Source organism: Stylophora pistillata, chromosome 3 (assembly GCF_964205215.1).
Source record: "Stylophora pistillata chromosome 3, jaStyPist1.2, whole genome shotgun sequence".
Classification (NCBI taxonomy): domain Eukaryota; kingdom Metazoa; phylum Cnidaria; class Anthozoa; order Scleractinia; family Pocilloporidae; genus Stylophora; species Stylophora pistillata.
Genome location: NC_142521.1, coordinates 43,662,495 through 43,686,411, shown reverse-complemented (window position 1 = coordinate 43,686,411; position 23,917 = coordinate 43,662,495). Strand labels below are relative to the sequence as shown.

Here is a 23,917-nt window from a genome sequence, read left to right as displayed (position 1 = left end):
ATAATTAATTTGTTTTTCCTTTTAGGTGAAATAGTACCTAATGACAAACGTAAGTCTGAAACGTTAAAATACTTACAAAATGGCTTCAACGCAAGCAAACAATTACTTTTTGACCAGTAATTTTTTTAGGGTTTAAAAGGCCGGAAACATTTCGAGCTTATCTAGAAATCATATATAACTCCGCTACACGTTAAATAAAGGCTTATAGTTTCTAAAGAAACTGTTTGGCCCTGCGTCGATGGGGGTAACGAAATAATTTGAATATATCAACAAAGTTGAAACGGTAAATTGGCCACCGTTACGGTTATAAAAGTTGACGTTTCAAGCATTAGCCCTTTGTCCGAGCGAATAGAGGAATTATGGGTTGTGTGTGCTTTAAAAGGCACAAAATGGAGCTACGTGATTGGTGGGAACATGGCAACGAGAAAAACACGAATAAATTAGTGGAATGAAAAGCGTTCGTTGATACCTGTGGGATTTAGACTGCCGGTTTGAAAGATGAGCCTCTGTTGCAGAGTTTTGCGGCTTTCCATGCTACCTAAGTGTAAGGAAAGACCTCAGATTGCCATATGTTGCTTAGAATGATTGGGTAAATTAAAATGTCTAGCGACTGGTTTCGATGTGTCCTTGTCATTCCTCTCTACGTCGCGAAGGTGTTCTCGGAATCGGTCACTTAGTCTTCTGCCTGTTTCGCCGATGTAAATCTTTTTGCAATAACTGCAAGTTATGTAATAAATTACATTGACGGAGGTGCACGTGAAGTGATCGGTGATCTTAATGGGTCGTTTGGGTCCCGATATTTTCTAGGCAACGTTTTGCATCGTGCACGAGCGCATTTAAAAGTGCCTGATTGGTCATTAGTCTGAAACGAACTTCTGACCAATTTACCATTTCCACAACACATTGACTTAATTTTAAACTGCAACATACAAGGACTGCACAACCTTGAGATTAGAACGTGATGCAAGTCTTTTCAGTATAACTAATAGCTTCACGTAAAAATGAAAAAAAAAAAAATAGAAAAACAGAGCTGTTTATAATTGTGCTAGGGGAAAACACGGGTTTTACATGCAAAAGTAAGGACCTAATAAGAGTCTTTCGTTCAAATGGCAACGCATAAGAGGATTGGAATTCGATTCAAACTTAGCTAGAATTTCGCGAACGGCTCTATGTGTTTGTCGTCTCCTACGGTGCCACACCTCAACTTCTGCATGACGTTTGTGAGCAGCGTTTGATTCCAGAAGGAACTTAAATAGTTTTCCGTTGGGGTTTATGCTCTAAGACCGAGCTTGATTTCACGTTGGTAAAACCCCACAACACTTAATATGTCCGGCATTAACACACCACATTAATTAACATTTCTTAAAACTTCCCTTGGAAGCATAATTCAAACGAGTTGATTTTAATCTCTGAAGCTCTTCTCTGTCATTCTTTTAATTTTCTCCCTAATTTATGTAAAGCAAAGAAACTAAAAGGAAAGATAAATAACCTTGTGACGCCAGAGAAAAACATTATAAAGGAAGACAAACTTCACCCCTGTGGCAAGATTTTAACAAAGACCACTCACCTAGTTACTTATCTTGTTGCCCAAAACGGTAATTCCCTTCACGGAAGATTTTTGTAACGACATATACGATTTTTTTAATCGCATTAGACCGCTGTAAAATTTTACTTTATGTGTCCTTTTTTTAGGTTCTAACAGAAGTCTTCAAAACACAAATATTTGGCTATCGCCACAAAGTGTTACGCCTTCTCTCTCAACAAAAATAATCATTTCTGAAAAAAAAAATGTAGTCAAACACCTAAAAGGGAAAACAAATAAATTATGGATGAAGAGAAATTGTAATATTAATTGGAGCAGATGTTTGCAAATCGTGTATCAGCACGAAAATTATTTCTCTGTGAGCTAGAAGAATAAGATGGAATTTATCTTGTTATCTTTCTGTTTCCTTTCTCTGATTGTATCAGCGAGCTCTTTGCAGACCTCAAAAGGTATCATCTCTCTTCGGTCGCGGTAATACCCGCGTTTTTTTTGCTATCTATCTTATAAATAAGTATAAGCAAAATCATTTTGATCGGTTACCTTCATTTCTTTATCAAACACAGGACAATCACCACATAATGGGGTTGCTTTCGCCAATTTTCGTGCTCACAAAGGCTCCTATTTGAAAATTACATATGTTGGGAAAGAACTGGTCCAACACTCCTCAGAGTGCGCATTTAAATGTCTCTATGAGGATCCATGTTTGTCCTTCAACCTGGCAGATTTGGCTGACAACATCGAAAATCTGCTATGTGAACTGTTTCCATCGGATCGTTACACCCATTCAGACAAGTTCATTACCAACCATTCTTGGTATCACTACAGTATTACGGTAAAACTCTTTTTCTATCGTTTTATCTTTATCATCACATTTTTTAAAGTTTTATCTTGATGATGACCGAAACCGGCAGTCGAAGTCGTTTGAACAAGTTATATTGAACTGTTAACTGAACGCTAAAATACGTCTCTCTGTGGCTTTTTCTTTACTTTTGTGTTCGTCGCAAGCCATTTTTAAGTAATTTTATCAACCCGTCATCAAAGTTTGTAACCTGGTTTAGTGGGACTTTCATCTGGACATTCTAACAAGCTAGAATTTACCAATCAGCTTGCTATCAGAACACTGATGAATCTGCTCAAGTCAACTCCATTTGGCGATCTACTTAAGATAGTAAAGATCAAGTCCCTGGAAGATCGCAGATACACGCAAGCCCTAATCCTTCTTTATAAATCTTCATTTAATACGGGGCCAAACTACATCAAGGAATTGTTCTCATTGCGTTCTAGCAATTATGACCTAAGAGGTTATTGTAAGCTAAATCAGCCTACTTTTAAATCAAAGTATTTGTAGAAATCTTATCGTTACATAACTTCATATTCATGGAACAACCTACCTGACAATATAAGAGGAGCGTCCTCTCTTTGAAGTTTAAAAATTTACTGAACAATGTTAACCTGACTGCCAAGGCCAATTGTTGCTGTAATCTTTGTATCGAGTAATTAACATCTTTCAGTTTGTATAGTCTAGTTTTTAAATTTTATGGTCTAGGTTTTGTATTTTTATCGAATAGATAACATATTCAAATTTTACATTTTCATTTTACCATACACGTTCACATTTAAATGAGCCCCAGACTCAATGGTGAAATGTGTCTAAATAAAGTAGTACTGCTACTACTACTACTGGTTTTTATCAAGGAAGTAAGTAGTTGATTTTCTCGATCTTAGTCTCCATGCTCGATGTCGCCCTGTCAGAACAAAGGGACCTGTGTACCTCTGTATCGGACAAACAGTTACAAGTGTCGCTGTACGGAAGCATATACAGGTAGCCACTGCGAAAAAGGTAATTTAAAACTTTTAGTTTCTAGAGCAATATTTTCAAAAATAATGTTATACCAGCGTACGTTTGTGGCCTATCTGATTCCTGCTGAGCCATCACTAGTCGTCATTTGACTACACACTGACTTGTTTTTAAAAGTGTAATTTTTTCTATTATTATTTCTTTTCTCTATCCATTTCATATCAGTTAACAATGACTGCAGGTGTTCATCTGGACCAGAAGGAAAACAGCGGTGTAATATAGGTGAGTTATTGTTCCAAAATTTCACCCAGGTCAGCTCCAAATTAAGGAACACAGGATTCGCTTCTTATTTCCCACGAGCGCGCTTAGAACGAATAAATAGAATAAGAAGTTTGTAATTTACCTACCATGGCGAAATAGAAGTTATCTCCTGGTTTGAAATATTAACACAATGGCTCAGAACACGTTTAAAATTCGTCAAATGAAACACTGTTGGGATATATTTAATAGAACTTGATTTAGATCCCGTTCTACACCTAATTTCACCTAAAATCTGAAATATTAAGAGTAATTTTGAAACGGCTGACTGCAATTTGCTGATATTCGCTCAAGTGCGAAGATATGGCCCAAAATCCAAAATCCTGAAGCTAAGAAAAAAATCCATTAAATATTTTACGAGATCGAACATAAAGCTCTTCAACGGAATTTCCCCATATCAATAGTGATAGCTTTACAACGCCCACTACTTCAAACTGTAATCATTTAGTGAACACATGTGTGAAATTCGTTCGACTGCGAAGAGGGAAGTGTAAGTTGTTTTTATGAACGCTTTGAATATAATGGTGATATAGAAAACCATACACCTACCACTCAGATGAAACTGAATTTGTCTCTGCCGACAGAGCCAGCAAAACGATCACAAGTGAATGTCAAATTGTCAACGTCGACTCGTCAATGTCAAATTGCCTGCCAATTTCCCACGCAAAAGCCTGAAGGAAAGCATAGAAAACAAACGCTGGCACACAAAATATGTGGAAAAATTGAAGCTATTAAAGAAATCTGTAAAAAGAAACAAAAGAAGAGAAGATGAAAACACAATAATTCTCCAACACAAACTTGGTTAATCAAGGGGTCCCTGTTAATTCACCATATTTTTTTAGGTTTATTAAAAAAGTTACAATTCTTTGGATTTCTAGATCTTCTGCATGACAAATTGGTTCTGAAATTGAAAACACGCTACCCAAGCAATACAACAGTCGCACTTGCGCAGACGATTAACCGGTTTGTTGACAGACTGCATCTGAGAGGACAAGAACTACTAAAATAGAATTTGACATGCAGTATGAATAGTGTTTGGTAACAGTTTGCCGTATTTTCATTTGTTTTAGCTTGTTTTCAAACTCCGTTGAACCGCCTTACCAATGAAGCTGTTAGGCGGGGGCTCGAAAACATTAAGGCGTAGGCAGTTTGAAGCAAGACCCTTTATGGCGATTAAATTAAGAGTACAGTTGGACCCCGATAATTCGAACTCGGATAATTCGAAGTCCCCGCTAATTCGAAGTAAAATTCATTTCCCTTTGTTTTACCCCACTTTTCTCAGTCATTTTACCTCGGATAATTCGAACTCGGATAATTCGAAGTCCCCGCTAATTCGAAATAATTTCTGTTCCCTCAGGTTGGATTTTACCCTGATAATTCGAAGTTAAGTTACCAGCTGAATGAAAAAGAACAGACGCTGTCGGAAATTAGAATATATATTAATGTAATAACAGTTTCGAACATTTCACAACTCGTTAATCCCTTTATAATTGTGTAAAACAATTCTCTGTGTATTAATCCCTTTACTGTACAATAGGTGTGGTGCTTTATAAAAGTTATTAACATGTCGATGTGATGAAAATCCATGTGCCTAAAGAGTTGACGAAAAATCCAATTTTAGTCTTTCAGCTTTGTGAACTCTCTTTCAAAAATACTGACGTATTTCTTCTGTCCCTCAAAATAAATAGCGCTCTCTACTGCGAGGATCGTGCATTATATGTATCTATAACCGCAGTTCAAAAATAAATGAACTTCATATATTCATTGTATCTGATTTATCATCACGGGTTTATTACGAATCAACTTAACGACCTGCTCCCAGTTGGCTTCTTAGCTCAATTGGTAGAGCGCTACACTAGTATCACAGAGATCAGTGGTTCGAATCCCGTACAGGCCTGGTTTTTTACAGGTCTGATTTTCGCTATTGCATAAATAGCGCTCTCTACTGCGAGAATCGTGCATTATACGTAATACACGCTAGATCACACTATTAGCGGAAGTGGATCACTTTGTCGGTATTGTTTTTTAATTTAGGCTTTTTAGCGAGGTGCTAATTGGCATGTATTTCTGTGCTGGAGCTTGTGCGGTGATCAAACGGCTCTAGAAAATCGAACTCAGTTTCGGCTGTTCACTAATATAGTGAAAATAGGGTAAATAAAGTTATGCAGGGGTAAAAATTGTGTATTTATTTTTGACCCCCATAATTCGAACTATTTTGCTTTTCCCTTGAGACTTCGAATTATCAGGGTCCAACTGTAGAAACAAAGGCAAGCACAGACACAAACGTGCGCATGCACGCACTTGCGTACGTACACGCACGCAGCATATGCACGCACAGAAGCTCGCACACACGCATATACAAACGCTTAGGCTGTCGATAAGCTATGAGATGTGCTCATGGTTTGCACAGGGAACTTTTTTAGAACAAAGTAAGAGTCGCGGATAAGTAACAAAGTTGATTATTCACCCACAAACACACACACACACACACGCACGCAAAAACTAAAGAGACTACGTGGATCGGTTAAGGTGGCTAGTACCAGTTTCCTCGCGTGGGAGGCAGGTCACTCTCGTGCGTCACGCGCGAGAGAAACTTACGAAAGAAGCGCGAGATTTAAAAGACGAAAATTCATAACAAATATGGCGGCGCGAGGCTTTTTACGGTTTACGCTAATTTTGTCTTATTTTGTGAGAAGTTTGCCAACCAGCGTGTATTTGATGTATTCAACAGCCACTGCGTATGCAGGAGACAGAAACGAAGATAAAGAAGACGATTCTCGGCGACGTAAAGGTTGCTTCGCATCTAAACCAAAAATGTAATCGATACGAGATATCGCGATAGCCAGAAAATGATAGTAAAAGAAAAATCTGCCTGAAGAAGGAACAGACTGTAAACCTCTAAGGAAAATAATATGAGATAACCAGAGTTTGTGAATAAATGCTTAAAGATGAGCCCGGGAGGCTGTCTTTGACGGCTATTGAATGATTTTCTGAGCTGTAAACGTCTGTAAACATCAGATCGTAGATACTCCCGCGAACACACTCGATAGTCAGCGGTAGTCGATCTTATTAAATCCGGATTTTTCAATGCGCGACAACGCGCGTGGAAATTGCTAAACTCGTTACTAGTCCATGGGCCAGACAGGTTCTCGGTACCACTCAAGTGAATGCTATCTGATGAAAGGTTATGTGAAAGACTTTACAAATTCATTTGTAAGCTATCGTGAAAGTGTGGCTTTCCCAACTTTTTACGTACTCGTTTATTTGAAAAATTATTGGTCAACATGGAAACGAGGCTAATAATAAAACATTTATTTCCAATGCCTTTTTTGTTTATCATAGCGAATAAATCAGTACATGTAAAATTTAACAGCATTTCAAAACAATGTTTTGGTGAGAAGACAAGTTTTTTCTATTTGATTTGAAAGAAAACTTAAATGAAACCGTGAAGTCAAACTCGCAAGACATCATGGGTGAGTCCCAGGGTAGCGTAGTGCTTCAAAGTTCTTTCACTTCTTAACCTTGCTGTGTCACGACGCTTTAAAAAAGATGGAAAAACATAAAAATACAGACTTAAAGCCTGAAGTTTCAATGCTCATCAGCGGAAACACTTGCAAACAAGCAGGTGGTGATCGAACTTTCACGAGATCACAACGAAACTTGATTGCTATGAACAGACAAAACTAATCGGTTTCGTTGTGAAATTTGTATTTTTTTATTACTCGGATCATGGAAATTATTAATATTGATTATTAGAAATCACTGGTTCTTGTTTGATTAGGCGAAAATTGGAGAAAATTTCTCAAACAAAGGAAAACGCAGAAGAGATTCATGGGTGTAATCTGGGAAGTAGAGAGCAAAGACCTTGTCGGGAAGAGCCTAGCGCGAACAGAACTTATATGAGGAAAAATACACTTATGCGATAAGAGAACCAGATTTAGGAAAGGAACAAAAACGTGCAATATTTTAACTGCATACGTCGACTCACGTACCGATGTCACGACTAGAAAAGCTGCTATAGCTAACTTATAAGACATCGCTAATACATTTTGTGAGCTGTTGTAACATGCGTTATCATATCGCTGGCAGCGCCCGTGGGCAACATGAAGCAAATCCTGTGATCTGATTTCTACCCGAGCGGGCAAGATGGGCCCACCTTACCCGCTCGGGATTGCTCGTTTCTTATCCCGCGCATGAAGAGAATTGCTTGGAATGATCTACAAAGTTCGTAATTTTTGGGTAATGTCGGCGATGTTGTCGCAAAAAGTGGCAGACGACAGTCAAAACAAAGAAAAAATAAAGGTTTCTTCATTTTGTAATGCAAAAGTTGGCTTTCTTTCCCCCCGTGCTATTTGAGCCATAAACTGAAAAATGTGTCTGAATAATCCTTTGGAAACGTTGCCATGGAAACTGCTGTTGACGAAATGACACCTATTTTTGGATGACCAGTGATTATATAATTCAACACCGTAAAAGTGTTCAAATGGCCTTGGTCAGTCTTTTTCTTGTATTCTTTCAAAGCTACAAACCATAAAAAAGATGAAAGCTGGTACTAGTCACCTCAAAACATGCGTCTATCTTTTGAGATTCTATTTACAAGTGAGTGATGACTTTGCGTATTTCCTTCGTCACCCTACGCACTAACAAAGACATCGATGTGACGATTCTTCGTGTTCTTTACTTTATATTTAGATTATGGCCTTGTATAGTTGATTGGGGCGAAGCGTGAACCAGTTATCTTGCAAAGAAAGCAGGGGCAAACTATGCCCTAGATTAAGCCGCAGGTCGACAACAAGGCGAGATCCTTATCCTATGCGTGTCTTATTCTATGTTGCTTACGACTGAACACTGTTGGACTATCGTCCCCGATAGGCGTGCGGCACTTGCGAAAAACGAAGGAAGATTTAAACAAAAACTGAATACTTCTAAAGAAGCAAAAATTTAAAAAAATGCGCAATTTCTCAAACAGTTGTCTTGAAGTTTCTGAAGTTTATTTCCTCTGTTGTAGAGTACCTCATGGTGTTTCCGGAGCCGCGTTCTACAGAAAATTATGCCATGAAGAATCCAGCCATAGCCTCAGATCTCAGCCAGCTGTCAGTGTGTTTTTTTATCAAACTTGTTGCAGACCAAGGGGGTCAGTTTGTTATTAGCTATGCCATTCAGCAAGAAGACAATAGCATTGCCGTCGCCATAGCCTGGCTCTGGTAGTTGATGGTGATACATTCAGGTAATGCTTCATGGATTTTTTAAAACTGGGTTGAGGTATTTCTTATTGGAGCCACGATAACTCATAATACAGGATATACTACGATCTTCTTTTTAGACACGGACGCTTGAAGGAGAAGAAAGGAATTTAAACATACAAGCAGACAGATTAACTGGCTGACTGGCTGCATGACAGACTGATTGAATGGTGACAGACTATCTTGCTGATTGACAAACTGTCAAACTGAAAAACGACTAGCTGACCGACTAACTGGCTGACAGACTTATCGGCTGACAACCTGACTGACTGGCTGACAACTTGACTGACTGTGACAGACTGACTGAAGGATATGGACGACTGACGAGCAGACAGAACAGACTGGCTGACAGACTGACTGACTGACTGACTGACTGACAGACAGATTGACTAGGTGACAAACTGACTGACTGACTGACTGACAGACAGACAGACAGATTGACTATGTGACAGACTGACTGACTGACAGCCCTTCTACAGATTACTATAGACTGACTAACTGACTGACAGACTGAATGACTCTTCATTGACTGACTTAGTAACAAACACAAAAGAGGGCGGATCTTGAATGATTACATATATTTTAAACTGTTGTGCTTATCTGTTTTCCTTTTTTTCCTTTTTTTTTCAGGTTTGAGGCGACAAATCTTCACTATGATACCTGGAAACACTTGTGTCTCACCTGGGAAAACAGTCAAGGAGTAGCAAAACTCTATAGAGATGGCAAAGTTATAGAACAGAAAACGAATACCAACAGCAAGAACGCTATCGTTAAATCTGGCGGCGCTCTGGTGCTTGGACAAGAGCAAGACTCTGTTGCCGGAGGTTACAACCCTAAGCAAACTCATCACGGCCGATCGGCAGGTGTCAACATTTGGGATAAAATTCTGTCCGAAAGCGACATTGCCGCCCAGTACACAAGTTGTAGTATACCTCATGGTTCTGTTCTTAAATGGTCTGCATTCAAAAATCTTACTGATGGCAATTTCACAGTTGAAGAGCCGTGAACTGTGTTGTTCAGTGATCAAACGCTCTAGACTCATAACTCAGGTGCTGTAAAATTGCTTAAGTTAGAGTATTTACTATATGCAGGCGGGATCACGTGGCACAGTACTAAGTATAGACAACAAAATATTACATGATATTGCGTTTAAACGTTGCTTACTTTGGCTAGGTCTTTGGAAAACTTTTCATTATATTTATTCACCTATCTGCTTAGTTGTTGGATAAAATACGTCAAAGTTACAGGTAAATTTTTAGGCGACATGTTTTTTCCCTAAAGCTAAGACAGATACCCGTTTTTACAGTAAGGAACCTTAAAAAAATGAAAATTTTCTTCTGTGTTCTCATTTATTCATGATTCTTGAGAATTAATTAGAGGGCATTTCAAGATTTTTTAAGATCCCAAAGAGAATTTGAACATTGAGAGGCCAACATGACAAGCGTTCATGCTTTGAATGTGTGCCTAGATAAAGCGCTGTACCGATGTTTGACGCCGGTGTTGTGTGGTAAACCTTCGACTCTGCAAAGTAGCGCTCTAAAATGTTTACATTCATTCGTCCACTCAATTCTCAAATTATTATATATATCGTTTTAACTTGTTAAGGAAGTGAATAACATGTAACTGTTTGAATAATATACTACCTAATGACAAATGTAACTCAGACACGTTGAAAATACAAAATGCATGGCTACAGCGCTACCAACCAATTGCTCTTTGACTGATAGTTTTTAAGGGTTTACACTGCGGAAAACATTTCGAACTTAATTAAAAAATCATATATAACTCTGCTACATATTGACTTAGTTTCAATCTGCATCGGAAGACAAGGACGGCACATTCTTGAGATTAGATCTTGATGAAAGTCTTATCAGTATAGCTAATGGTTTCACGTAAAAATAAAACAATAATAATAAAAAATACGTCAAAGTTAAAGGTAAATTTTTAGGTGACAGGTTTTTTCCCTAAAGCTAAGACAGCTACCCGTTTTTACAGTAAGGAGCCTTAACAAAATGAAAACTTTCTTCTCTGTTCTCATTTATTCATGATTCTTGAGAATTAATCAGAGGGCATTTCAGGATTTTTTTAAGATCCCAAAGAGCTCAGTGCTCCAATCATTGGGCCAGTTTATCTCCCCTTGTGGTAATAAAACCATCCACGAATGTAGAAAATATTGGAAACTGGGACGGAGGGGCAGGGGGATGAGCTGGAACCACTGTTCCCTTTAATAGATATTTAGTGTGTTAAATGCCTCGCCTACATAGATAGATAGATAGATAGATAAATAGATAGATAGATAGATAGATAGATAGATAGATAGCCTTTATTTTAAGACGACGAGTGTTCAAGCTACATGAGCTTGTGGGGTCGTTTGCAATTAACTAATCACTAAATATACTAAAAACTAAAACTTAAGGGTACGTAGAGAACGTCTAAACCTAAACCAGTTGTGCTTACGAATGTGGAATTGTAAACATAAATTTAAATATATACAAAGTTGTCTTTTTTTAAAGTTACAAGTGGATGCAACACCTGAATATGATTAAACTCCCCCATCACTAATAAAGTTTCTTTGGCATTTTCATGAGATGTTGTGTCCTTTATACCAGCCTAAAAATACAGAAAGTTAATCAATGAAATTTGGAAAGAGCAACGATATCAGAAATCGCACAACAATCATAATAACAATAATAATATTTAATAATAATTTATTGATTTATAGTGCGCTTTCTAACATACCGGGTGATCAAAAGCGTATAATCATTGGATCCTCACTATATACATTGCCAAAGCAACTGGCAAGTAAAAGGAATAATATGCTGTCTTGTATTTCACGATGGTCTTATATCTGAAACAAAAATGAGCTGATTAGTAACCTAGCCTGGTCTCACGCAATACGATGACTCGTATTTTTTATCGCGAAGAAAAAGAAGAAAGAGACCCTGAGTAGGAACATGGGCTGCGAAAAAGAAAAAGAAAAACAGGGATCCTCGACTAAATACCCTCGACCTCGACATAAGACCCTCGACCCTCGATGGCTCTACCAAAAGTTAGACTCCATGAAAAGTTCTATGTTTTCCATTTTCGCAGTTCATCATTTTGTTATGTCCTAATAAGGGAGGTAATATTGACACAAAAAAGCGTAAGATGTGCCACTCATACGCAAACTCTATGTCAAAATTATATGAATGCCGATTTAGGCAGGGATACCAATTACGGATTTTGAATGAATCTTTGTGATATTAAAGGATATCATGGAGCAGATGATTACACGGAAACAAACAGCATTGTTCAAGAGCAATTTCCTTATTCTTCTCGTGTTAAACTGTAAATATAAATGATGGAGGAAGACCATCATTAAGAAGCCTTGTGGTTTGTCACCTTTTTCGCTATCATGATTACTCCTCTTGAATTTGCTGAATGTCTCTCAATTCCAACTATCTGTCTTGAGTTTGTTTGTATTGTATTAAATATATTAATCAGTAGTTTCACTTGCAACCTTTGTGGCTTCCTTTGGTATTGATGTATGGGATCCCATGAAAAAGGCTTCCCACTCCACTGATGAGCAATCTCGTGATCAGTGGGTAAAAAAGGAAAAAAGTGTATGCAAGTGTGGGGATGAGTGTGTAAAATGAACATAAAAGTTAGGTGTTAAAATTGAGGGAGCGACTTCTGTAACAACAGCACGCTCCTAAATTCAATTCAAAGTTGTAAAAAATATATATGTTACGAAAACAACAAATAAAATCAAAATAAAATAAAATGAAGTTAAAATATTGTATCAAAGTAACTATTAGTACACGTAATGGGGGACTACTAAGGGTTTGGGGTTAAAATGATATGTAATAGTTTTGATTAAAGTTATGGTTAGTGATAGACTAGGGTTGGGGTTAGTTTTAGTTGGGGTTAGTTTCAGTTGGGGTTATATTAGATTGGGGTTAGGCTAAGATTAGGGTTTAGGGTTAGATTAGAGTTGGGTTAGGATCTGGGTTGAGGTCTGGGTTAGGGTTGGGGTTAGATTAGGGTTGGGTTAGGATCTGGGTTGGGGTCTGGGTTAGGGTTAGGGTTAGTAATAGGTTAGTAATAGGTATGCGTAGGGATTGTAGTATGGGGTCTCTGTTTTAAGGTTGCAGGGAGGGATAGGGTTATTGATAGGTTAGCGAAGGGGAGAGGATTATTGATAGGATAGGAAGAGGGTATTTCTCGGGGTATGTGGCTGCAGAAAAGGGAAGGATCTATGTAGAGAAGGAGTCATCTTTATTACCATTACCCTTTTGATAGTTGGTTGTATGGGTTTTTGGGGGATGTGATGAGACACTGTGTTAGGCGTTTTGATTATAGATGCTATATACAAATATAATGGTAGTCTTAATACTTTTCCTGTGAGGACTTATTTTTAAAAAATGTTTTTGAGTGAAGGGTGGGGGTCTGGGTTTATATCAATTTTTAGAGTGGGAATAAAAAGAATATATGTAAATTAGATGGAACTTTGTGTTATAAGAAGGGTCTGTAAAGAGGAAAGAGATACAAATATTAATTATAATAGAACTCATTTATATATTATTTATATTCTTTTACTAAAAGGAGTTGGGTTGAGGAGTGGTGAAAGAAGATATGAAGTGTTTATTAAAGTTGTTAAAAGATGGAGAGAAATGGAATTCATCCGGCCGCGTGAGGAGAGAAGGATGCATCGTCACCAAGGCTCCTAATGGTTGTGAGTCGTCAGAGGCAAAGCACAACCGAGCGAGGATGTTTCTAACCTGGTACCCATCTTGAACTTAGAAAAATTTCAAGTGTTAAAATACATACATACATTTTTTTTTTTTTTAATACATATTTTTTTATTGCGTTTTGCGATAAAAGTACAGTAACATGTCCGCGGGTAGCTAACCTAATCTAGGCGGGTCATGTTTACAGGAAATAGATGCAACTAAATACAGCTAAAAGTAACAAGAGAACTAAAAAGCTAGAATTGACAACAATGATTAGAGACTACTGATAAACTAATGATATTACTAATAATAAATGACAACAGTCTTGACGGGAGATCTCTGATGCATTAAACGATATAATTGAATACATATCAACTGATCAATCAAGAGGAAGATAAACTTAACTTAACTTTCTGAACGATTTCTGGAAGATCAATGTAACAATCTTTTGAAGCTAGGATCTGAAAGTGTTTGTTTTATTTTCCTCTTTAAGACATTTTTTGAAAGTTTTCTAAAAGATACGGGCATTTTATTCCATATTTTTCTTCCGATTCTAGAAAATGAATTCACTTGAATTAAGAGTCTGGAACTTTGTACGTAAAAGTTATTAGAGGCAGAGGATCGAGTATTAAAGGAATTAATATCAGAGACATCTCGAAAAAGATTTTGAATGTTTCCAGAAGCATTACTGTATCTTATTTCAAACATAAGGTTAGCTAAATGCTCATAATACAAAAATTTTAACGGTAAGACACCGGCGTCGATAAATAAAGAAAGTGTATGCTGATTTCGCTCTGAGAAATAGATAAAGGGAAGAGCTCGCTTTTGAAGCTTGATAAGCTTTTCAGGATACGATTTATATCCTTGACCCCAGGCCGTCGAACCATAGGTTAAATAAGGAGTAAAAAGGGATCGATAAATAGTTAGAAGAGTATGTCTTGGCGGAAAATGCCGTAGTTTACAGATCAATCCTACAGTTCGACTCATTTTAAAAGCTTCGTGGTCAATATGATGTTTCCAGGAAAGGTTATTGTCAATTATTATACCTAGATATCTCACGAATTCTTTACATTCTAGAGTCACATTCTTATTTTGATCGTTGTCGGATACCATTATTTTGGGGTGATAGGTAAGTTTTCTCTGAGTTAGTCTAAAAATTACGAAATTTGTTTTTTAATATTTAAGGTTAGTTTATTGGCAGTTAACCAATCGAACAACTTACAGAGTTCCTGATTTACAGTCGACTCAAGAAACTTGAGATTTTTGTCAGCATATTCAGCGTTCGTGTCATCAGTAAATAAAAATAATTTAAGTTTTCGAGAAGATTTTTGGATATCGTTGATATAGATTAAAAAGAGTATTGGGCCTAGGACAGAACCTTGCGGCACACCGCAAGTGGTATATTTTCGTTTAGATATAGAGGAAGGAATTTGTGTCGTTTGAGTTCGACCTTCTAATTAAGATGAGAACCATTTATTTATCACACCGCGAAAATCATGCGAAATTGCGTGGCCCTGATCATTCTCCCGTTCTCTCGCTCGAGTGAGTATGTAGATGTGACTCTTTCGACTATTTGCCAGAAACCCGGCCTATGCTTTTGGTTTTTGTAGAGGAAATAAAAATTAACAATGGTTTTAACTGTTAGCTAGAAATGGATATTCTTTAATCAATGAATCAGTGTTTTTGAAATAAATAGGGAAAAAGTCTTCAAGTGTAAAAATGACAGTTCATCTCCATCAATGTGACACTTTTGAACCATTGGCTGACACTGTTGTGTGATCTATTCTCCAGGAAGTCGACATATCAAACTGCAACTGGACGAGCATTAGACCTCATCACCAAGCCGGGCGAAAATTTTGAGAATTTTACCTTAGAAAAGTATAATGCCCTAGCCACTATTTGACCAAATTAAGGACTGAATGCCAAAATTGCAAACAATGCTAACACTGGAAACTTTCAGAGATTAAACAAAATCCTACGTTGACACAAAGATGACGAAAACAAGATTAGTTACAAGAGTTATTGTCACCAATTTGTCATTTTCAAAAATACAGCCAAAGGACAAATGAACGAAGAATATAATTCAGTGTTTTCTAGGCAGATGGTTGCTTGAGAATGAACATTATTAATTAGTGCTGGTTACATGCAAAGAAATGTTGTAAAATCAAAGATGAAAACAGCAGTGTTGCAGTTGATGTTGAAGGCTTCCTAACAATGCACACTCTTTTACTTAAGTGTCCACGCTTCAAAATCAATTTGTTCGTTGTGATTTAGTCAATTATTTTGCATGCTTAAATTAGGCCATTTTTTGTCATGGCATCCTTCAAGTTCCATTAGTTGACTTAATTTGTATTTTTTGCCTACAATACCATCTTCAGTTGCCAGTTTAGTTTCACAAGATGTTTCATTGATGTTCGCTACTTCCTTTGTGAGTGGAGTTTAATACTTTGAATGGAAAAAAACTGTGGTTTTGCCCACACATGGATTGGATTGGATTGGTGAATGGATTGGTAGGAAGCTCATATTACTCTAATGGGGAGAAAGGAGGGACCCATCCCACACCTCCCTTAATTTGGCTCCACATAGCCATAACCCCTTCCCCTTTTCCCTATTCACAACATGCCCCAGTTAACAATTGAATGCCTAAAACAGGCTAGGTTACTAAGTAGCTCATTTTTGTTTCAGATACAAGGCCATCGTGAAATACAAGACAGCATAATATTCCTTTTACTTGCCAGTTACTTTGGCAATGTATATGGTGAGGATCCAATGATTATGCGCTTTTGATCACCAGGTATGTTAGAAAGCGCACTATAAATCGATAAATTATTATTATTAATTATTATTATTATTATTATGATTGTTGAGCGATTTCTGATATCGTTGCTCTTTCCCAATTTCATTGATTAACTTTCTGTATTTTTAGGCTGGTATAAAGGACACAACATCTCATGAAAATGTCAAAGAAATTTTATTAGTGATGGAGGAATTTTTACAAACTCGGGTATTGCATCCACTTGTAATTTTAAAAAAGATGACTTTGTATATATTTAAATTTATGTTGACAATTCCACATTCGTAAGCACCACTGGTTTAAGTTTAGACGTTCTCTACGTACCCCTAGGTTTTAGTTTTTAGTACATTTAGTGATTAGTTAACTGCAAACGACCTCACAAGCTCATGTAGCTTTAACACTCATCGTTTTAAAATAAAGGCTATCTATCTACCTATCTAGTCGAGGCATTTTTACACTAAATATATATTAAAGGGAACATTTTTAGCAGAAATTTCCTAGAGTGTCTACAGGACGATGCTAATTCACTTAGGTTGTTTAAGGTTGAGATTTCGGGCTTACACAAAATAAAATACTTCTCTCACAAACACAAATTACAATTCTTGGTGACGTTTGAGTAAGATCTTACCCGTTTTATTTTGCGCCATTTAATGTTGTACTAAATGTTTCGGTCTTTCTGTTGGGGGTACTCCTGGACTCTGAACTAAATTTTAGTGAGCATATTACCTTAGTCTGTAAAAAGGCAAGTCAACATACAGGAGTTTTAAGTCGTCAAAGAAAACTAATACCCACTTACGCTACACTACAACTTTATAAAGCCGCCATTTCACCTCACTTGACCTACTGCAGTATCATCTGGCATTTCTGCAGAGCCTCAGACAAATGTAAAGCTGAAAGACTACAGGAAAGGGCCTTGAGAGTAGTTTTCAACGATAAATCACTCTCTTATTACGGCCTGCTGAAGCTGGCTGAAATTCCATCAGTGGTGAACAAAAGGCTCCAGGACATAACAATCCTTATGTTCAAGGCAAAAAAGAACTTACTTCCTTGTCAAATACAGGAACTATTAATGTCAGAAGTAAACTGCGATAAAAGATATTCTCTAAGAAATGCAGATTTTAGAATCCCTCGCTTTAATACAGTAAAATATGAAGGTGTAGTCTGATCGTCCGGGTGAGTGTAGTCCTGAGAAGGACTGTTGTCGGTGGCAGTGACTGACGTTTCGACAACCTGTGCGGAAGTCATCATCAGAGTCAAGTGAGTGATTGTTGTCAGTAGAATGTTCTTATTCCAGTTCGTGTGAAATGATCGGTTGGTTTTGCCGTGATGTTATTGGCTGTAAGACTCAAGTGACGTAAGTCGTTCGTGATTGGTCTGTTTCGGTCTGTCGGTAAAGCTAGGTTGTTCTTTTTCTAACCTACAGCACTGACTATTTTCAACGACTGACTCTGGAAAGCTGGTTTACTAACTTAGAACAGACTCCCCTAAACAGATGTCAACAACTACCCGCCCCATACAAACGACTCATTCACGACATAAACATCACAAACGACCGAAAAAGAACAACCTAGCTTTACCGACAGACCGAAACAGACCAATCACGAACGACTTACGTCACTTGAGTCTTACAGCCAATAACATCACGGCAAAACCAACCGATCATTTCACACGAACTGGAATAAGAACATTCTACTGACAACAATCACTCACTTGACTCTGATGATGACTTCCGCACAGGTTGTCGAAACGTCAGTCACTGCCACCGACAACAGTCCTTCTCAGGACTACACTCACCCGGACGATCAGACTACACCTTCACATGTTACCCCCGGGTTCAAACCATTTACTGCATTACAGTAAAATATGGTAAACACTCTGTAAGATTAATTTAATTTTAATTTAATTAATACTATGGCCCTCTCCTCTGGTCGAAACTTACAAAAGAGTTACGCAGTGAAGAGAGCCTGCACGGATTTAAGAGCAAAATCAGGAGAACGGACATGACTGTCATGATTGATGATGGATGCAAGAAATGTGCGCTCTGTAATAGTTGATTTTTAACTCTAGGACATTGGTAAATAATTTTAACTGTTAATAGGTTAGGTAAATAATTCTGTAAATAGGTTCCAGATTTCTTATTTTTAAAGCTTTTACCCTGTGTCCCCAATTAGTGCTATGGGCTAGGTTTTCACGACACATAAATAAAGTTCACTACTACTACTACTACTACTACTACTACTACTACTACTACTACTTTCAGGTTCCAAATATGCTTACTAAGCTCAGTTGCGTCTCTATGACGTTCATTACGGAATGAGCAAATGTAATTTCGATATTTTAATTTGAATGGAGTGTCACAAAGTCCGATATATGTTTCCCTTGCTGTTTGCGTGGTTACTTCGGCTTGGTATATTATGTTCTCCACGCTGCAGTTACCATCCATGGGGCACGTGTCCGGTTTATGGCAGTTACAGTTTTTGCTATTTCCTTCAGCGGCTGTGGATTTTCTTATTTCGGCTTTGTTGTGGCTGGAGATAATTGATTTAATGTTATTCATGCAGCTGTAGCTTAATTTAACAGTGTTGCGATTGAAAATTTTATGCAGTGGATTAGATTTGGGGAAGTGCTGGTCGATTAGAGAAAGAAAGCATTTACCAACATTTGTTTCAACGTTTCTGCTATACGGCGGGTTGTACTATAGAGTGTTCCTTCGTCTGTTCCTCCGCGGGCTTGATGTCTGGCTGGTTGTCACGTTATACGTTAGTTTGTAACGGTAGCCGCTTTTATTAAGGGCCTATTGGTACACGTGCTTGGCATCATCGAGGCATTCTTTCTCGGACGAAATTTCTGACAGCCTCTTGTTTAAGGATTCCGGGATGTTTCTCAGGATTGACGGTGGATGGTTGGAGTCTCTGTGCACATAGAGTGGGATGTTCCCTTCTTTCGCAAATGGAGGTCAACCGTGACATCTAGAAAGTTAACCATAGTCGTGTTAGCCTTGACTGTGATCTTTAAATCGTTCGTACGGAAGATTTTGCACAGCTCCTTCTTGATATTCTCAATTTCTTGGGGATTCTCATTTGGGGCTGCTAATCCGTGATCGTGGTATAAGCCTATGTTGCTGCGTATTTTTTCCTGAGGATGGACAAAAGGTACCATCCGACTAGCTCGCACGTTTCTGCCCCATCAAAGGATCCCATTGTTACATCAAATTGGTTGTTTGCAGATTTCTTCTCCAATGGACAGTCATCGCTGAATAGTACTGTTCGCTTTGCGTGAAAGATTAATTATTTCACGCTCTTGGTTGGTGATCTGTCGGTACGCTGAGGCGAAATCCAGCGCCTTTGACAGTAGTTTCTCCGTTATCGAGGGGTAGAACTCGCATACGTCGAAACATATGAATGAGAGTTCATCTCCATTCAAATTAAGATATCGAAATCACATTTACTCATTCCGTAATGAACGTTATAGAAACGCAACTGAGCTTAGTAAGCATATTTGGAACCTGAAAGACCGAAACATTTAGTGCAACATTAAATGGCGCAAAAAAAAAAAAAACGGGCAAGATCGTAATCAAACGTCACCAAGAATTGTAATTTGTGTTTGTGGGAGAAGTATTTTATTTTGTGTAAGCCCGAAATCTCAACCTTAAACAACCGAAGTGAATTAGCATCGACCTGTAGACACTCTAGGAAATTTCTGCTAAAAATGTCATCACCTTATTAGCGCGCGCTGCGCTACGCAGCACACGTTTTTTTAAATAACTTTGAATGTAACGGTTTTTTTTCAAATAACTTTGAATGTAACCGTTTTTCAGGCAGTTGCCTGGTGATTGCTTCTGATGGAGCATGAAACTGTGAGTAGCAATTAAATGTCTTGGACCAAATAACCCAACTCGTTGCTGATAATATTATCTACTGCTCTAGTCCAACTATTGAGCCCTTTGCTAGTCGATAAGGAACATTCCAGCGTAATAATTGGTTATATATATATATATATATATATATATATATAGTAGCAAATGGACTACTCAAGTGACGCAGATATGGATTTTAATACAGCCTGTTTCGTAGACCAACAAAAGTTGATCCACTCATCAGTTAAACTCCATACACACTGAGGCATCGTGACGGTTAACTCTAACTCAGCAACGTGATCACATGGCATTGTTTAAAAATTCAAATCTTGAAAACCGTGCGCGCGCCGATAATAGCGTTAAGAATACCTGAGAATATATTTTCGCCGATGTCTACAATTGGATATTATTTCACTTCGCTTGTTTAAAGAGGCTTCATGCGGATAATACAAGATAAAAAATTTCTCAGTAAGGCATAAATTGCAACGTTTTGTGGCATTGGAATATGATCTAGCCCTAGCAATAATTTTCCATGAAATCGAATAGTCTTCCCTCTTCTCCTTTAGTTTCCACAGGTACTTGCTCAGCTCTGTGTCATTTCGCCGTCTCTCGTGGTTGAACGACATTTGGTGGTTGCGCCATCTAGTCTTAAAATCTGTCGCTGTGAGGCCAACGTACGTTTTAGTTTCTTCCTTGGTATCGACTGTGGCTTGGTAGACGACCTCGCTTTGCAAACATTCCCCTCCTAAAGGGCATTCGTTTTCGTTCCTGCAGTTGCACAATCTTTGGGGGCGGCTATCTTCGGACATTTTTGCGTTCCTGATTGTGGCTTTGTTATGCCCGTCTATGATCTGTTTCATATTTGGTGTGCACGAGTAGCTCAGTTTAATGGTGTTTCTATTGAAAATTTTCCTCAGTTTGTGGGTGACTGGAAAGCACTTGTCAATAAGGTCAATGAACGCTCTGCCAATGTTGGTCTGTACGTTTTTGTTAAATGGTGGGTTAAACCAAATTATGTTTCTTCGCCTTTTGGTTTGGTATTGCGGTCGGTGCGGTTCCGGTTCAGTGAAGTGCAGCTTGTATGTGTAGCCACTCTTGTGCAACGCGTCTTGGTAGGGAGGTGCGGCTTTGTTAAACATGTCTTCGTCAGAAGAGATTTCAGAAAGTCTTTTATTAACTGCTTCGGGGATGTTTCGTAGTATGCAAGGTGGGTGGTTAGACTTGCTGTGTACGTATAGATGGGTAGTTGCTGGTTTGGAATAGGGTCCGAATCTGCCGGTTATCAGGTCAAGCGTTACGTCGAGAAAGTTGATGATTTTCTTGTTTGCCTCGATGGTAATTCTAAGGTTGTTTTGGGCAAATATCGTGCAAATCTGTTTCTTAATTCTCTCCACTTTTTGGGGTGTTTGGTTTATAACTGCAAGGCCGTCGTCACGGTAAAGTCCGATGTTAATTTCTGGTATGGTCGCAAGCTGTGATAGGAGGTAGCAGCATTATATATATATATAATAACTTAAAAGGCCTCGAGCCAACAGTGACGCCGCGCCAGAAGGATCCAAAAGGATTCACAGTCCAAACCTCGATAAATGGTAGGAGAAGTAGTGTGGCACACGAGGACGGACAACTTCGAGCGAAGGAAGACATATACTCAATAAAAAGTCTAAAAAGTTTAAATTTAAACTTTTTAGACTTTTTATTAAGTATATGTCTTCTTTCGCTCGAAGTTGTCCCTCCTCGTGTGCCACACTACTTCTCCTATATATACAAGAGGCATGAAACTCAGAGTTGCAGTAAAAGTTCAAGGAACCTACATCCTGAAGTATAATTAACAACTATTCACCGAAGTGGAGGTGGTTAGTGATAAATATCCACCGCTAACCACCGACACTGAGGTGAATAGTTTTTTTAGTATATACTTAAACAGTGAGATAATATACACCACCAAAAATGATTTTAATTCATACGATTCCAACATTTCAACATTTTCCCGCGCGTAACGATCCAACGCAGCTCGGATCGCGGTTAGTGATTTTTTGTTGTGAAAACTGCCGTCTCGTTTTTTCGCTGACAGATAAAATTTCTGAAGACATTTTGTTTAGCTCTGGTGGCGACATTTCTTCAAATGGTGTTGCAAACTCTTTCTGTATTTGAAACCATTCTGTAAAAAATACCATTCCACTTTGATTTTGAAGTAAACAAGTGAGGTTACGTAAGATTAATTTGCATTTGTAAACAAAACCTTTTTCATTGGTTTTTATCGATAAAATCCCGGTTACCATTACCTTTAAACACAGCCAAATCAAATTTAGTCGCTTTCTCTGTGTTTTCAGGGACTGCTTCGTTGTTATTTGAGTGATTTCTTCGCTTGTCACGGATGCAAACCGGCACGCCACTTTTTCTCGAGTTGCTCGAAGTTAAATAGCAAAGGATATTCGGAGTTTGACTAGCCAATCAGAGCGCGCCTACATGTACTCAAATAAAAGGTCTAAGAAAGTTTAATAAAATACGTTTCGGTCCGAGACCTTCATCATTTGTAATACAATGACTTACAAATTCCTTAAATAGATTTATATAGGGCGTGATGACACATATAAACAAACACAGTAATTACTACGCGAAAAATTATCGCAATAAAAAGAAATGGAAAAATTGTCGAATCCACTGAAAATGTTAAGGAACCAGCGTTGACTTGAAAGGCGAGAATTATACTAAAATTCCCAATCAACGCTGAGACTAGGACCTTTGATGCCCGCCCAATTTGGGATCGGGCTAATTTCAATTAAACAAATTCTGTATACGAGGGAAACCCTAACCCTAAAGACCCCCAAGTAATGATACTTAAAGAGAATCAATGTTGGAAAAGAAAATTTGCCCTGAGCGGGATTTGAACCCACGTCCCCCTTTTACTAGTCAGGTGTGATGACCACTACACTATCAGGACAACCATGGTGGCATTAATTGAAATTAGCTTGTATACGTAATTGGATCCTCCTTTGTCATCCGCTAAGTTGACTTCGGTCGTGTATCTTTAATAGATCCTTAGTTGGGTTTCATATAGGGTTATAGGCTTCCCCCACCCGGTCACCTTAAATATTAAGTTTCCCGGGAGACCACGTCTCCGATCACAAAAATCACATCTTCGATTACCGTGTTGCCAGCATGGTTGTCCTGATAGTGAAGTGGTCACCACACCTGACTAGTAACAGGGGGACGTGGGTTCAAATCCCGCTCAGGGCAAATTTTCTTTTCCAACATATATTCTATTTAAGTATGATTATTTGGGGTGTACAGGGTCAGAATTTCCCTCGTATACAGAATATAGATATATAAATATATATATATATATATATATATATATATATTGAAATAACCAAAATAGCGGAATGAGATCATCATCTACTAAAAAGTGCTCAATAGCAGGGCTAGAGCTATGGATAATTATACCTCAAGAATTAGGTTACTTGAACTTTTACTGCAACTCTGAGTTTCATGCCTCTTGCGAAGCAATCGTCAGGCAACTGCCAGAAATAACGGTTACAATTGGGTTGTAACGGTTACAAATGGATTGTAACCGTTATTTCTGGCAGTTGCCTGACGATTGCTTCGCAAGAGGCATGAAACTCAGAGTTGCAGTAAAAGTTCAAGTAACCTAA

General features: G+C 38.1%; 1 protein-coding gene and 1 pseudogene across 1 annotated transcript; both read left to right on the top strand.

Moving 5' to 3' along the window:
• Positions 1-23,917, top strand: part of LOC148736256 (farnesyl pyrophosphate synthase-like) — a 48,802-nt pseudogene that overhangs the window by 24,006 nt on the left and 879 nt on the right.
• Positions 2,251-11,472, top strand: LOC111319778 (C-reactive protein-like). The gene is made up of 6 exons (XM_088752005.1): positions 2,251-2,375; positions 3,269-3,383; positions 3,567-3,623; positions 8,668-8,866; positions 9,371-9,390; positions 9,514-11,472. The coding sequence occupies exons 2-6, from the start codon at positions 3,281-3,283 to the stop codon at positions 9,906-9,908; spliced, it is 774 nt and encodes a 257-aa protein (XP_088608131.1). The 5' UTR covers positions 2,251-2,375; positions 3,269-3,280; the 3' UTR covers positions 9,909-11,472.

Excerpts from the sequence above, each read along its gene's own strand:
- LOC111319778 (XM_088752005.1), top strand. The coding sequence starts at position 3,281 with ATGTCGCCCTGTCAGAACAAAGGGACCTGTGTACCTCTGTATCGGACA. Across the intron at positions 3,624-8,667 it reads AAAACAGCGGTGTAATATAG|AGTACCTCATGGTGTTTCCG; the intron begins GTGAGTTATTGT and ends CCTCTGTTGTAG. Across the intron at positions 8,867-9,370 it reads GCCATAGCCTGGCTCTGGTA|CCCTTCTACAGATTACTATA; the intron begins GTTGATGGTGAT and ends ACTGACTGACAG.